Source organism: Poecilia formosa, unplaced genomic scaffold, assembly GCF_000485575.1.
Source record: "Poecilia formosa unplaced genomic scaffold, Poecilia_formosa-5.1.2 Scaffold16, whole genome shotgun sequence".
Taxonomy (NCBI): Eukaryota; Metazoa; Chordata; class Actinopteri; order Cyprinodontiformes; family Poeciliidae; genus Poecilia; species Poecilia formosa.
In genome coordinates this window covers 4,166,147-4,179,842 of record NW_006799955.1, presented here as the reverse complement: position 1 = coordinate 4,179,842, position 13,696 = coordinate 4,166,147, and the positions used below count along the sequence as shown (strand labels likewise).

Here is a 13,696-nt window from a genome sequence, read left to right as displayed (position 1 = left end):
TGATCCCAGCCGGTCTGATGCCGAGCTGATTGACATGATTTCCCTTTATTTAGCATGGCTGTCCTTGGTGTGCAGGTCTGATTATCATGGGGGAGATCCTCCCCCGGTGAGCAGCTGACAGGTGAAACACATCATTGTATACCTTGCAGAAATCCCTCTGCGTGGTTCTCCCAGCGGACAAACATGTTTATTGATTTTTCGTCTGCCTTCATTCGCGAGGAGGATCCAGAGAACACAACAGGAAACATATTCTGCACGCTGGGATGTGAGATCTCAAAGCAATAAATTAACCCTGACATGTAAGACAATATCAGCTCAAGTGAAAATAGTTCTTAGAAGAGACTTGAATTAGATGTTAGGTTGTTTTTTTTTAAACCTAAAAAAAAAAAAAAACATTCATCTGCCTTTGGATATGACATGATAAAAAGGGAACTTAAGAATTGTACATATTTCTTTATTGAAAACTGCAAGAAAGGGTAGTTTAATGCTAGATGTGAAGTTTGGACCAACAACATAATTTAAATTCTAAAAATTCAAGTGAATAAGAAAATGATCAAATATATAATCAGCTAATTCTCCATAAAATTTCCAACCACATTTGTCATTTACATGATTTTTTTTTTTTTTTTTTAAGTATCTCCTTCAACCACTGAAGGCCACTAAGGCTTCTTGTGAAGACACATTTAATTGTGTTACCAGAAGAAAGTGTAGTACAGGTCGTGACACATGTAATTGCACAGAATCAGTGAAAAACAGCTGCTTCGTTTCACAGGAACGACAACAGCTTGAGGAGTTTAGTCTCTTCTGCCTCGGCCGGTCTTCAACCAGGAGACAAACTCTTTGGCTGCCTGGTCCTGCAGGTAAGAGCTCACGTCGCTGGTGTAGGTGCCGTCTGCATGGCGTCTGAATAAGCTCCTGTAGAAGAAATACAATTTGGCATGTCCAGTCTGGATTTATGGGGGTTTTTTAACATTAGGAAATTTTACTTTACCAACCATATGGTTCAAATGCTTCACTGTAACATTTAAAAATGCACTCACCCGTTCCTTTTTGAATTCTTCAGCCACTGGACAAAGTCTTGGGCTCTTCTTGTTTCCAGGTATTTGCTGTAGTCATTGGAAAATGTTCCCTCTGAATGCCTCTTCATGTTTGGGAACTCACTGGGATCACTTAAAATTGAGTTTTCACTCAACAATCTAAAAGGAAAACGTGACAGAAAGAGCCGAGTCAAATGACTCACACGCACTTAGATTTAAGCTACGTAAAAGAAGATCATGGAAAGAGTCTGCTGGACGGATTATTCCGCTACATCACAGCGACATTTTAGGTGTGATATTATCATCAACAACAAAATAAAGTCAGGCCTAATTCATTCATACCCCCTGATATATCTGGATGTATCACATCTATTTAACCACAACATTTGTTTCTGCAAAAACATCTCAGTGGCTTTTCGCAAAACTTTTGTAGACTTTTGTAAAATGAGCCTCATTTCAAAAGAAGACATTATTAAAATAATTTATTTTGATTTTTCAGGAAAAAATGCTATGTCAAATTATATATATCTTTCTCGAAAATCTGTGGAAATATGGTTGCTGAACTTCTTCCAACTTTCCACGGGTATTTTTTGACAAATTGTAATTGGTGATGAGCCCCAAACTTTGTATTTGGAAGGTATCCTTGCCACCACAATAATCTTTACCTCCCTTCGTAGATTTAATATCAGATTCCAGATGGGACTCTGGGTCCAAAATGCTAATATCACATCTGGTCAGAAGAAAGATACTGGTAAAATTACTTCCAGTCTAAATCTGCCAGGGCTTACTAGTCATGTGGAGCCTAACAACATGTTCTTCCAACATATTATTATTATTATTATTATTATTATTATTATTATTATTATTATTATTATTATTCATACACACACCTGTCAAATATATCGCAAAGTTTACACTTTTGCATTTCAACTTCAAAAGTACTTTAAAAAAATAAAAAACAACAACAACTGAATTTTACGTAAATCGTGGACTAACAAACATACACACCTTTTTGTCCTTTTATTCAACTAAATAGTAATAACATTTATAATATAAATAAATTATAGTAATGATAGAAAGTAGACAAATATGAAGATTAGACTTGTATTATTTAGATTTTTTTTCTTCTAAACACTGGCATGAATCAAACTCATAAGTGTGAACACTGAAATACGATCTTACAGCGGTGTTCGGTCTGTGTCCTGGTCAGGCACCTGCCAACTGCTTTGGATGATGACAAGGAGCATAAGTCCAGCAAGAGACTGAGCACTTTTCATTGTTTAAGCTGCCTGAAAATGAGCAAAAAATAGAGACAAATAGTATATATTACCTAAATGAGGTGTTTGAGCTTTCAGAATGGATTGTGAAAAAATTCTTACCTGTGTTCTTTTGTGCAGATTGTTTAAGAGAGGGATCTTGCTTGGCGCTGATTGTTATCGTTCTGCTCTCCTGCTCGTGGAGCTTCTTCGTGGTCTCCTCCCCGTCTGCTCGGCCTTATATAGCAGAGATGAGGAGCATTCTCTCAGGTGACTCCCTCCGTCACAAAAACCTTAGCACATCCTCAACTACTCTCAAGCCATTAGTCAGCTTCTGGCTCAGTGCCCTGAATGTAATCTTGGTTAAAAAAACCAAAAAACAAAGCATGACAGCTGGATGGTCAAAAAACATCTTTAAGTCTCTGAATCAAATAGTATCTACTCCAACATAAACATTTCTACAAATGATAATTATTAACTTTGACAGAAAACTGTTCAACCCATTTACCCAAAAGACAAGAAAATAAATTAAATAATTAAAATTTTGGAAAAAAAAATATATATATTTAGCTAATACAGCTATTACCAAAACAAATGTAACCTATAATCTTAAGTCTAAATACCACTGATCTTTGCTTTGATATTTCTTAATTTGAGATCCTCAACATCTGTAGCCACACTCAGACCTACAAACAATTTATCCAGTGCAACTTTCAATAACCGCTAGGAACTGCAAATGACCAGCCGTTTATATCTTAAAACAATGTTTATTGTATATCTTCATCAATGCAATATTACAAGTGTAAAGACACCACTCCACAGTGCAGTGTGACACATTGACCGTAAGTTATCACATTCACATAAAAAAGACAAAACTTCAAAATGCATGCAATGGCCTTTTCTAAAAAGTCACATATCTTAATAATAACAAAAAGGCTCAAATTTGTGAGCAATGAAACATGTGAAATTTACCTGACTGTTCGACATATTATTAAAAGTAAAACAAGGAAATAGTTTAAAATGTTCCTTTATAAATGCTGAAGACTCTTTTTTTCACATCTATTCAGGATTGAGGAGGCATTTCTGCAGAAAGTGACTCATGAGGATGTATGTATGATGAAGGGCTTGTCCCCTTAGAGAGTGATCCTTGTCAGTGTACCACTGAAATTAGAAACAAAACAAAATTACTCCAGAGATAACAAAATTAAAGATATGATCAAAGCTATCTTATATTTTCATGCAATAACTAATGGTGGTCTTTTTCCATTTGAAGCTCTCTTTAAACAAAAGCACATTTAAAACCAATATTAGTCTAGTTCCCTCAGCCAATATTTACCATTGCCTCAAAATCCACAAGTTCTTCCACCAGAGCTTTGGAGATCTGCGCAGCCTGCTGGAAATGGACATTGTCTAAAGGAAGAACAGCAAATCACAAAGTGACTGAATGTCAGAGCTGAAATCTTATTTGAAGCAAATAGAAACCATTTGTGCGTGACTTTATTCTGTTACTAAGCAATGGGGGAAAAAAAAAAACAAAACAAATGTTAGCACATGTTCAAAAACAGCGATTAGTAAAGAGAAATCACAGAGCGTACCATCTGCTGTGCCGTGAATAAGGAGGTAGGAAACCTTTTTAAAGTTCTTTGCTCTTGATATGACTGTGGAGTTCTATGAAACAGAAAAGAGAAAATCCAGAGAGAATAATGCAACTTGAGTCTCAAATCAGAACAGTGAATTCTAATGGGCAAGTGTGATTTCAGAGCCGTATCTAGAAATTTTGAAAACATAAAACATACTGTAGATAAATCATGGCCTTCCCATACTTTTTCAAAGCAGGTAAGTAATTTGAAAAGAAATTTGGAAAGAAAGAAAACAGATCAGGCTTTCAGGTAATATTAATAAAAAAAAGATACTACTACTATTAATATTATTTGGACTAGAATGTCTGTTACTTACTTTGTAAGAGTCTGAATTCTCTGATGGTTTGCCCATGTAGCGCTCGGTGTAAACTGCATCTGCAAAAAAAAACAACAAAAATAAAAACTGAAAAAAGTGCTCAGACCTTTACATAAATATTAATTACAGTGTTCAAACAACTTATTCTTGAATTCTTTAGCACCATCAGCTACTCGTGTTTATTTTAACCCTTGTGCGTGCGAGGACTGTGGCAAATGATACAAGTGATACCGGTGTGGGGTTGGTTGGACCCCATTTGTAAACACAGGGGTTAAAAATATAAAATAGTAAAGTTTACTCTGACTTTATGGCAGACTTTTATGCTGTAGGAAGGGAGGAGAGAGATGTGAAGGAAGAAAGGTAGTAAAGAAGATACAATATAGGAAAGAGGAGATGTGAGAAAAAAAAAAACTTTGAGGATGAAACTGATGCTTCTCCAGTTTGAACAGATGCTAAACAAGGAAAGCGTATCACTTACCATAATAGTCCCACTTGGCTACTGGGGCCACGGCAATCCCACACTTGAAGAGTCCAGTGCCAGCACCCAAAGCCATTGAGGCGACATAGCCACCATATGACTGAAGATGAAGATTTAAACTCATAAATAAAAAAAAAATAATATATTGATTTATAAGACAAAGAAAATCAGTCGTCAAAATACAGGCGACCTACCCAGCCCCATATTGCAATTCTGTCCTTGTCAATAAAACCCATGTTGATGAATTTCCTGTAAGATAGAAATCACGTTATAGCTGAGAAAAAAAATAAAACAATTCTTGTGAAGTTCATTTTCTTCACCTCACTGCTGACATTTGATCTTCCACTTCAAAGGTCCCGAGTTGCCTGTAGATCGCGTGCATTATTTCATCACCCTGATAACCGCTTCCCCTTCCGTCAACACTGGCGACGATGATTCCGAGCGAACTGGAGAGGTACGTTCCCCAGTTCAGCTTGTTCTGATAGCTTACACTCTGACTACAGGGGCCAGCGTACCTGCAAGGAACAGAGTCACCATGAGGAATTCCAAGAGGGGAAGTTGTGGCACAGTGAGATGTTGTTTACTTACACATCAATAAGGAGAGGATATTTTTTGGACTTCTGGAAATCTGGTGGCAACATCATTTGATACCACATATCTGTTTATTCAAAAAAAGGTTTGGAAAACAGGGAGGGACTGATGTTAGCGAGGAAGGAAACTTGATAAATAGTTGTATATTTATTTTGGATCTTTTTAAAATATGATAAGGTAATTATGCAAAACTAGTTAATTACATATCCAGTTTGAAATGATGTTTTAAACCAGAAAGAAAACTTACATGGAGAGTTTTAAATGAGAGTTTTGAACATGCATGCCTCACCAAATCCTGCAATCTTTACGGTGCCATATTTCATTGTTGGCATTTGAAATTCAGTCAGAAGATTTTCCAGCTCCTTATTGTCTTCCAAAATTGATAGCTCTGAAATAAAAATAAACACATAAACCTAAATATATAATGACTGCTCAAAAATTTTGTGTGATTTTGTTGTCAGCACATTCAATGAGAATATTTCATTCATTCAGATCTAGGATGTGTTATTTGAGTGTTCCCTTTATTTTTTTGAGCAGTGTATATATATAATAAGTTGAAAATTGTTTCTGTGCACTCAAAGTTAACAAACACGTCAAACAGTCTCTATTTTTTTTATTATTTTTTCACAGAAACTAAAAAAATACAAGAGTAAAAAAAAATAAAATAAAATAAATCAGCAAACCATAAAAAGAAATACCTGTTCCTGCACCTGAGCCCCTGTTGTCCATAAGTGTGTAAAGGGGCAATCCAGGTCCTAGTCCAAACAAGACAGACATAAATTCGTAAAGACATTTCACACCAATATTAGCCATCTTTATGACATCTAAACTTTGATTATTGGTCACAAATGTTTCTTGCATGGCTGAGTTATTGCTTGCGAACACATATAAAGCTAACTGACCATAGCAGTCCATTCGGTAGAAGGAGGCGTCATAGCTTAAGTAAGCTGAGTTGTACTGACACCTGTCTTCATGCAAGCCACAGGTGAGGCACATGGGGGTTGACGGACTGCTTCCAAGCATAATCCTGATTTGAAAAAAAAAGAAGAAAATCTCATTTAAGTTATGTAAATAATATTTTACAAGAGTCTAATTAGCTCGTCCAATAGTCTGTTTTTTTTTCTCAGTTTAACAAATAGAATCTTCCATACTAGCAAAGATCTGTAAAAATGACTGAAATTAATTATTATCTATTTAAGTTGGTCTAGCAAAAAGCAAAGGATAAATATTGTGGTATAAAAAATTCATCCCCACTGTGCAGAACTTTGTACACCCTTTGAACTTTCTCACATTTTGTGACATTATAACTACAAGCTTCATTGTATTTTGATTTTGTATAGGATTCAGAATGATCTGAAAAGAGATCGTAAGATGAGATAGCAATAAATCATTTCACCAGAAGGTTTATAAATAACTTTTGGGTACATAATTTCATGTAAAAATGATGCAAGTTTTCTGCCTCCCTAAGATTACCCCAATATTGATCTTCAGAGGCAAGATATTCGCAAAGCTGCTTACTTGTAAAGATTTCTCTTGACAGGGTTCCTTTCATGCTGATTACTTACAAAATATCTGTAGGAAACAATTTAACATCAATCTTTTTTTTTGACATTTTCACTGATGGATGTATGATTTTGCATTGAAGGTGTAGTAATTTCACTCACATGGCATTCTTGGTTAATTTTGATATGTAAATAACTTCCCATTTCCCAGACGTAATTGGCGTGGCTTTGCCCTTATTCAAAATAAAAATAAAACAACACGATTAAAGAAAGGCAGGAAGGAATTGATTTAGCTGTAAATTGCTATAAAAAAAATAACACTTACATTTTTTATGTAATGAATATGTTTGTAGCCTTGAGTGTCACTCATTACTTTGTAGAAACTGAGTTTGTCCTTAGCAAAGAAAATAGGCAGTGGCATATACTGAGGGGAAAAAAAACATCTTTGAATAATCAGACATTAAATGGCTGAAATAAAAAATGTAATTTGCTTTTTGGAAACTCACATGGCCAATCCAACCTGTCTTGCTTGTTTGCTCAAATTTCTGAAAAGAGTAAATGTTTTAATTCAGCATCAGTATAAATCTTGGAATCATCTCATTGAAAACTAGTGAGGATTTTCTGATAGGACAGGTAGCTTGAGTCGTGACATCCACCTCTTTCTCTCTCCAGCTGCTCCCATCAAAGTCGTAGATGGCTACGACCACGTAATTCTGTTTCCTTGTGAGCCATTGCACAGCGACGCGTTCATCTGTTGCCCAGGTCACTGAGCACAAAATGTGATCACTGAGTAAAAAGTAAGAGAAAATGACAAGGTTTTCAAATGGGTCAAACTGTGAACGCACCGCATTAACCTCCGCTTTAAAATCAGTATTACGTGTTAATGTAAGACTACAAACAAACCTTCCCGCCACGGAAGCAGGAGGAGCGAGCTGGGAATGGAGGGTGGGATTTGCGGTGTCAACGACAAACAGCTTCACCTTGGTAAGGTTTGATCCAGCCTATGGTAAAAGAAATTGACCAGAACAAATGGAATAATGCATTAAAATCCTATAATCTAAAAAAAAAAATATATATATATATATATAAATAGCAGTAGCATTTGACAGACATTGTGCTTGGAAATTACTATACTTGTTTTAAAAGTAATATGATCAAACCTTTGGGTAAGGAATAGCCACTGTTTTAGGATATTGCTCTGATCCGTACCAAGGGAACTCCACTTTTTGAACGTCTGTATCGTTAAACTGTGCAAAAGCCAAGAATTTTCCTGTTGATGACCACCATATTGCTCCGTTCGAAGCAAAGATTTCCTCTGAAAGTCATAAAAAACCCAGTTAAAATATGTCAAAGTAAAAACGTGGGTAAAAATATTTTTGTGTGTTAAATATTGGGCATGATGGTATCCATATTTGATTAACCGTTGATTTATTTTTACTTAGTTATATTTTTATACAATAAAACAAGATTCCATTTGAACATAAATATAACTTATTACAAAGCCATTACTTATTTATGATATGAGCTCATATTTTATTTTTAGACTTAAGTTTAGGAATTAGTCACTATTACACAATTTTTCGGTTTGAAACCAAACCTGGACTAACTGAGTAAAATCACTGCATCATTTCAAACCCAAGACAGGCTTAGCCAAAAAAACAAAAAAAAAACAAAAGGTTGTTTTTAACCCAATAGCTTTTATAGTGCAGACCACCATGAAGCTTATTTACCCTCATATACCCAGTCAGGAATGCCATTGAGGATTTCATTCTTTTTCCCATCGTGTGTCAGCTGCACTGGCTCAGCAGTTACGTTGGAGTTTAAAAAAATATTGAAGTTTGAGACATACGCCTGCAAGGTAGAATGTAACAATTATTTTGTTGAAGGTTTCAGCAAAAGGTTCAGTCAAAACTATAAATGTAAATGATTTTACAAACAATAGAAAAATGTTGCCATATTCGCAAAACATCACATGTTTCTATTCCAGCAAACTAAGCAATACACCAGGGAACAAAGACTCACATATTGGTTTCCTTCTGGCGCAAAGCTAAAGTACTGGACCATGCGTGGAAGGCTCGCTGGCGTTACGAATGTTCTGCAAAGACATAGCAAAAGCATTTAGAGAGCAAATTGTTTTTGGATGAACTGAAAAAGACCCTGAAAGAACAGAGCTGCAAATTACACAATGTAAAAAAAACAAAGCAAAATCTCAGAAAACTTAGCATCAAATCTGACAGGCGATTAAAGTTATATCTAGGATTTATCGCTGTCAACTTGATGAAAAAAAAAGAGAGAAATTAAAAAATAAACCTAAATTCAAAGCTCTCTGAACAGAAGTTACAGTTAAGTGCAAATTCAAGTAATTTATTGAAGGCTCTAAACCTCACCTATATCTGAATGTATCATCAGATTCCGCATCCAAATTACAGTAGGAGTATTCAGAATGTAAAAAAAAAAAAAAAAGATGTGACATAAATGCTAATGGTGTAAATTTGATTGTTATTGAACGTCATGTAAAATTTCTGTACTTATAAATGTTTTGTTTTCTTACACTTGACTCTCCAAGTCTAAGAAGGAGCTCCAAATAGGTTTGTGTTCTGGATGTATGGTAATATGTAAAACAGACTTAGTGGCGAACCTGACCAATGATAAAGACAAAATATTTTTATGAATAACCACATACTATTGATTAGATCACTCTTTTGTAACAAATTGTTACAACCAAAGAAAAATAATGAATGAAGAAACTCATTCTAGTCCGGTAAGCCTAAAAAATTTAAATACCTGAAAAGTATTGTTGATTTTTTATTTTTTTAATGGAAAATAAAGCCATATCTATCCAGTCTGGACTTTAGTTAATAATGTTATGCACTTATATTTAAATATTTTATGTTTAATGCAATCATTAGCATTAAACAAATTTGCCAAATTTTAAATTAAACCTTTTTTATATTTTTGGATTCTGTGTGAGACTGTAATTGACAAGACTAAAACCCGCCTCCTGGCTCTGATTGGTTGTTCCTAGTTAGCACTGGAGCACTAAGAGAAGACGGATGAGCTCAATTTTTAACAGATTATGTTTCCCATCCTATACCGTCATCACATAGAGACATCTTAAAAATACATACTGCAGCTTTAAGTGTGTTATTAATGCATTTTTTTCTGACTTAGCTTAATATTTTTTAGACAGTTATTACTAAATCTGTCTACTCTTAACCTTGGTAAAGAACCTTTTGTTATACTTGTCTGGTAAAAAATGTACTCATAAAAATTATGATGATTGATTCTTTTTGCAAATCATCATGTTTTTATTTCCTTATGTTTTTTTTTGCACGTCAAAGTCAGCATACATATTTTGTGCACAACTACTGACATAGCAAGGTTTACTTACGATTGCGTCATGTCGTAGATGGAATATGAGGCAGAATAGGAATGTCTAAAGTTCTGCAGGATTTTAAGCACAGATTATGTTCCACACTTATACATCAGATGATTTGGCAGCTTAAAGAGAAACTTTACAACAAAAACATCTGTTGGGTGCTTCTCACCTTCGTGTAATTGCTTTCGAAGGCAGTATATTTATGATCACCTGACAACCAATAATCCGTGGCATCCACTTTTTTCTGAAGTCAAAAGAAGTATACGATCTTTAAGTAATAATTATGTTCAGATTAAAAAGTTGTAAAATTAATATATTGAAATAACTAGCTGCTTTACAAATGTCGCATTGCTCAGATACAGATACTTGTCCTTTGTTTCAGCATTGTGAAGGTAAACATTTCCATCTCTTTCTTTATGCAAATACTCTTTATCTGTAGCAACAAAAATAGGAAAGAAAAAAAAAAGTTTAATGGATTTAGATGAAGAGCACAACAGGATAGATGATTCAATAAACAGAATTACCCGACATCCAGTACAAATTGTAGGATTTCTTTCTGATGGTGTCATTAAAGTAATCCTGAAGAGTGAATGGCCTTTTGGTGGCTCCGGATCCTAGACAGATGCACAAAGACATGTTCATTTAAGCCAAAACCTGCTGCTTATACTATTGGAGCCATTTCAATTCTAAAAGCGCAAAATAATCATTTGTAAGTTAAAGTTCATAAGGCTCAATCCTAGTTTAACCTATTCCTTTTAGAGTAAAACAGAGTTGCAGTTTTCCCCTTAAAGGTAAGAGCTGTGTGGGGAGAGGTGTGTGTGTGTGTGTGTGTGTGTATGTGGATTCGATTCAAGGTATTACACACACATACAGTCACTGTGGAGGCTCGTTATTGATAACATGCACCCCTTTCCTACTGCTTTAAATGTAATTATATAAACCGATAAATCTTACTCTTATTATTAAAAACTGATTACACTTGCTTTTTTTTTTTTTCTGGACCATTTTTCTTGCTGCTGTGCAGAGCCAGCTGTTGGCAGGGAGTGAGTTTGAGTGTGGGTTTGTGGGTACAACAGTGATAAACAGAGGACTGAAGCTCCATCGTAATACATTTTATCACTTTTGTCTTTCTACCAATCAACAGGACAAGTATAACTAAAGTAAAAGCACAGGCGTCGCTTTTACTTTTTCCAGAGTGACTGTCTTGTCGACCGCTTAAACAAAATCAGGGCTGTTTTAAAGAGGAGCGGCAATCTTTAAATCTTCCTTTAAAACGTGGTTGATATTAAGGACATAGTGTAGATGACAAATTTCACACTTAGTTTTACATTCTTACAATAACGTTGACTTTCAACATGTTTCCACTAGACTTCTTGGTTTTTATTTAATTAGTCTAGTTAATCTAATACAAATTTCAGGAGTGGAGATGAGGGACATCTTCCAAGACACCTGAGGGCATGAGCACACTAAAGTCGCTTTCCCACTGGCAAGTGGTGCACTAACCAGTTACTGTGCTGTTCAGTTCTTCTCCAGGTAGCAAGCTTTTCCATTATATGCTCTGTTCCTTTCTGTTGTGGGTGGGATGTGATCGCGCAACAGCTGTGGTCAACTCTCTGCTGACGTTTCCAGCAACACTTAGCAATGGAGAACCTCAAGGTTGCTCCTCCCTACTAAGCAGCTCTCTGACAGCAGAAGGCATGTCTGTGGTCCACAGCTAAACTTAACTGTTGTTTTCAGTTTTCAGTGACGCAAATCACGAGTCAATCAACAAATGCAGTCAGCTGTCAATCAAATTGCTTTGGTGCTGTACCAGGCATGGTGCGGCTGATACTACACATGAAGTAAGTACGAAAAACTGACAAGAGCCAGGCAGAGCGGTGCTGGATCTGCTAAGGGAAAATGAATCTGGCGGACCGGCACCGTCCCGGTTAGAGGCGGTCTAGTGGAAAAACGCCTTACGCCACTGCTCTGGGCCCCAAAACTATCTAGGATCTCACATTAATGCTTGAATTGTAACACAGATCATAGATATAGAATGAATGACATTTGCTTATTAAGACTGAGAATTTTATTACATTTGATTTGATGGTTTCAGCATTGATAAATGAAAACATTTTAATTCATTTAATATTTAAATTTAAGATTTATAGAAACTGGCAAGCTTACTATGTAAAAGTTAAAAGCATAATGTTGCTGTTGCATATGGCCCCACAACAAATTCTCCAAAAGCCCCCATACTACCTTGGGCCAGCCCTGGCAACTGTGTATCAGCTTCTGAGAGGAGTGCTCCATTTCTCTCTCTCTCAGGGGAATATCTAACCTCTGAGCTAAGTGCCTATAGACTAAAGGGGAAGGTTATGCAACCCCGGGTAGTGGGATTCAGTCTTAATGCACCACAGAGACAGACAGACCAAGAAAGGAAGGCAATAAGCTCATAGTCATAACTTACTGCTGTAATAAACTGCTGGGATTGTTATTAACGTGATGACGACAGCCGCCCCTATCACTCCCAAAATCACCCTGTTGCTGAAGCCCTGTGAAAGAAAGGGAGGATAAGGAGGGGAGTTGTGGGGGGGAGGGTGGGGGTAAAACCAGCCAAATAATGTAGACACGCTGACGTTGCAGTATTCACTGAGCTTTTAAATGTTATTTTTATCTAATGCTTACTAACTATATTTGTTTAATAAACAGTTGTTTCATCCCTAAAAAAAGGGGAAAAAAAAGAAGAAAAAAAAAGATTTTTTTGAATATTTGACGCGAGTTTTAAATCGCCTACTGACCATGATGGAGATGAAGTTGCCGCTCGAGCTTTCGCGTAATGTCCCTCAGAAGTCGCGTTTTGCAGTTTCTCCCCGGACACGCAGCCTGGTCAACATACTCTCACTCGCGGTGCAGTCGCCAACTCTGAATTATAATTCAATAACATAAAGCTGGGTACCGGAGCTTCCTATTCTTCCCTGTGAATTCCTGGAAGTAGACATGCAGACATACGCACGCACTCACGCACACACACGCACGCACACCGAGGTAGACTTCTCTCTGGAGTCCGGAGCACAACTTTCCAGGAGCGCTTCCTAAACCCGGAGTGAAGCTCCGGGTTTAGGAAGCGCTTCATTCCTCACCGAGGGCAAGGCGTTCACGCATCAGGCGCGGCAAAACCAGAAAAACCGGCTCTCTTAAGTTTATCTATCTCGATGAAGTTCATTATCTTGGAAAAGTATTCATCAAATCACTTTTTTTTTATCTCTCACATGTCGTCACCTTACAGCATCAAAGCTGACTGTATTTTATTAGGTCATTTCATCCATTGTGTTCCTTATTGGTGTGTAATAATTTTTGAAAGTCCAAGTTGAAACAAATTAAACATGCACAGATAAAAAAAAGAAACATGCACACTTTTTTTTCTTATTGTCTTCAGTTAAATCAGAACAAATTTAACTTGTTTTAGGTCAGTGAAGATGGCAATATATATATATATATATATATATATATATATA

General features: G+C 36.1%; 2 protein-coding genes across 2 annotated transcripts; both read right to left on the bottom strand.

Annotated features, from left to right (window-relative positions):
• Positions 1-438: 438 nt before the first annotated feature.
• On the bottom strand, positions 439-2,794 carry gcgb (glucagon b). The gene is made up of 4 exons (XM_007546594.2): positions 2,417-2,794; positions 2,220-2,326; positions 1,041-1,196; positions 439-915 (listed from the first exon to the last, which is right to left on the bottom strand). Exons 2-4 carry the CDS (start codon positions 2,312-2,314, stop codon positions 795-797), a joined length of 372 nt encoding a protein of 123 aa, XP_007546656.1. The 5' UTR covers positions 2,315-2,326; positions 2,417-2,794; the 3' UTR covers positions 439-794.
• Positions 2,795-3,044: 250 nt separating this feature from the next.
• fap (fibroblast activation protein, alpha) lies at positions 3,045-13,340 on the bottom strand. The gene is made up of 26 exons (XM_007546593.2): positions 12,980-13,340; positions 12,649-12,733; positions 10,724-10,813; positions 10,538-10,632; positions 10,369-10,443; positions 10,212-10,264; positions 8,843-8,915; positions 8,551-8,671; positions 7,981-8,135; positions 7,724-7,821; positions 7,477-7,606; positions 7,327-7,365; positions 7,146-7,244; positions 6,983-7,053; positions 6,837-6,890; positions 6,221-6,345; positions 6,017-6,073; positions 5,608-5,706; positions 5,316-5,385; positions 5,048-5,242; positions 4,922-4,976; positions 4,728-4,827; positions 4,250-4,308; positions 3,889-3,961; positions 3,630-3,703; positions 3,045-3,454 (listed from the first exon to the last, which is right to left on the bottom strand). The coding sequence occupies exons 1-26, from the start codon at positions 12,980-12,982 to the stop codon at positions 3,353-3,355; spliced, it is 2,250 nt and encodes a 749-aa protein (XP_007546655.1). The 5' UTR covers positions 12,983-13,340; the 3' UTR covers positions 3,045-3,352.
• Between the last annotated feature and the right edge of the window lie 356 nt (positions 13,341-13,696).

What these genes read in the sequence shown, in the direction of transcription:
- gcgb (XM_007546594.2), bottom strand. Translation starts at nt 2,314, where the DNA reads ATGAAAAGTGCTCAGTCTCTTGCTGGACTTATGCTCCTTGTCATCATC. An exon ending in GACACAGACCGAACACCGCT is followed by an intron (nt 1,197 to 2,219) that starts GTAAGATCGTAT and finishes TTTTCCTTTTAG; the next exon opens with ATTGTTGAGTGAAAACTCAA. An exon ending in AAGAATTCAAAAAGGAACGG is followed by an intron (nt 916 to 1,040) that starts GTGAGTGCATTT and finishes TTTCTTCTACAG; the next exon opens with GAGCTTATTCAGACGCCATG.
- fap (XM_007546593.2), bottom strand. An exon ending in TCCTGACTGGGTATATGAGG is followed by an intron (nt 8,136 to 8,550) that starts GTAAATAAGCTT and finishes TATGACTTTCAG; the next exon opens with AGGAAATCTTTGCTTCGAAC. An exon ending in GGGCTCAGGTGCAGGAACAG is followed by an intron (nt 5,707 to 6,016) that starts GTATTTCTTTTT and finishes TTTTTATTTCAG; the next exon opens with AGCTATCAATTTTGGAAGAC.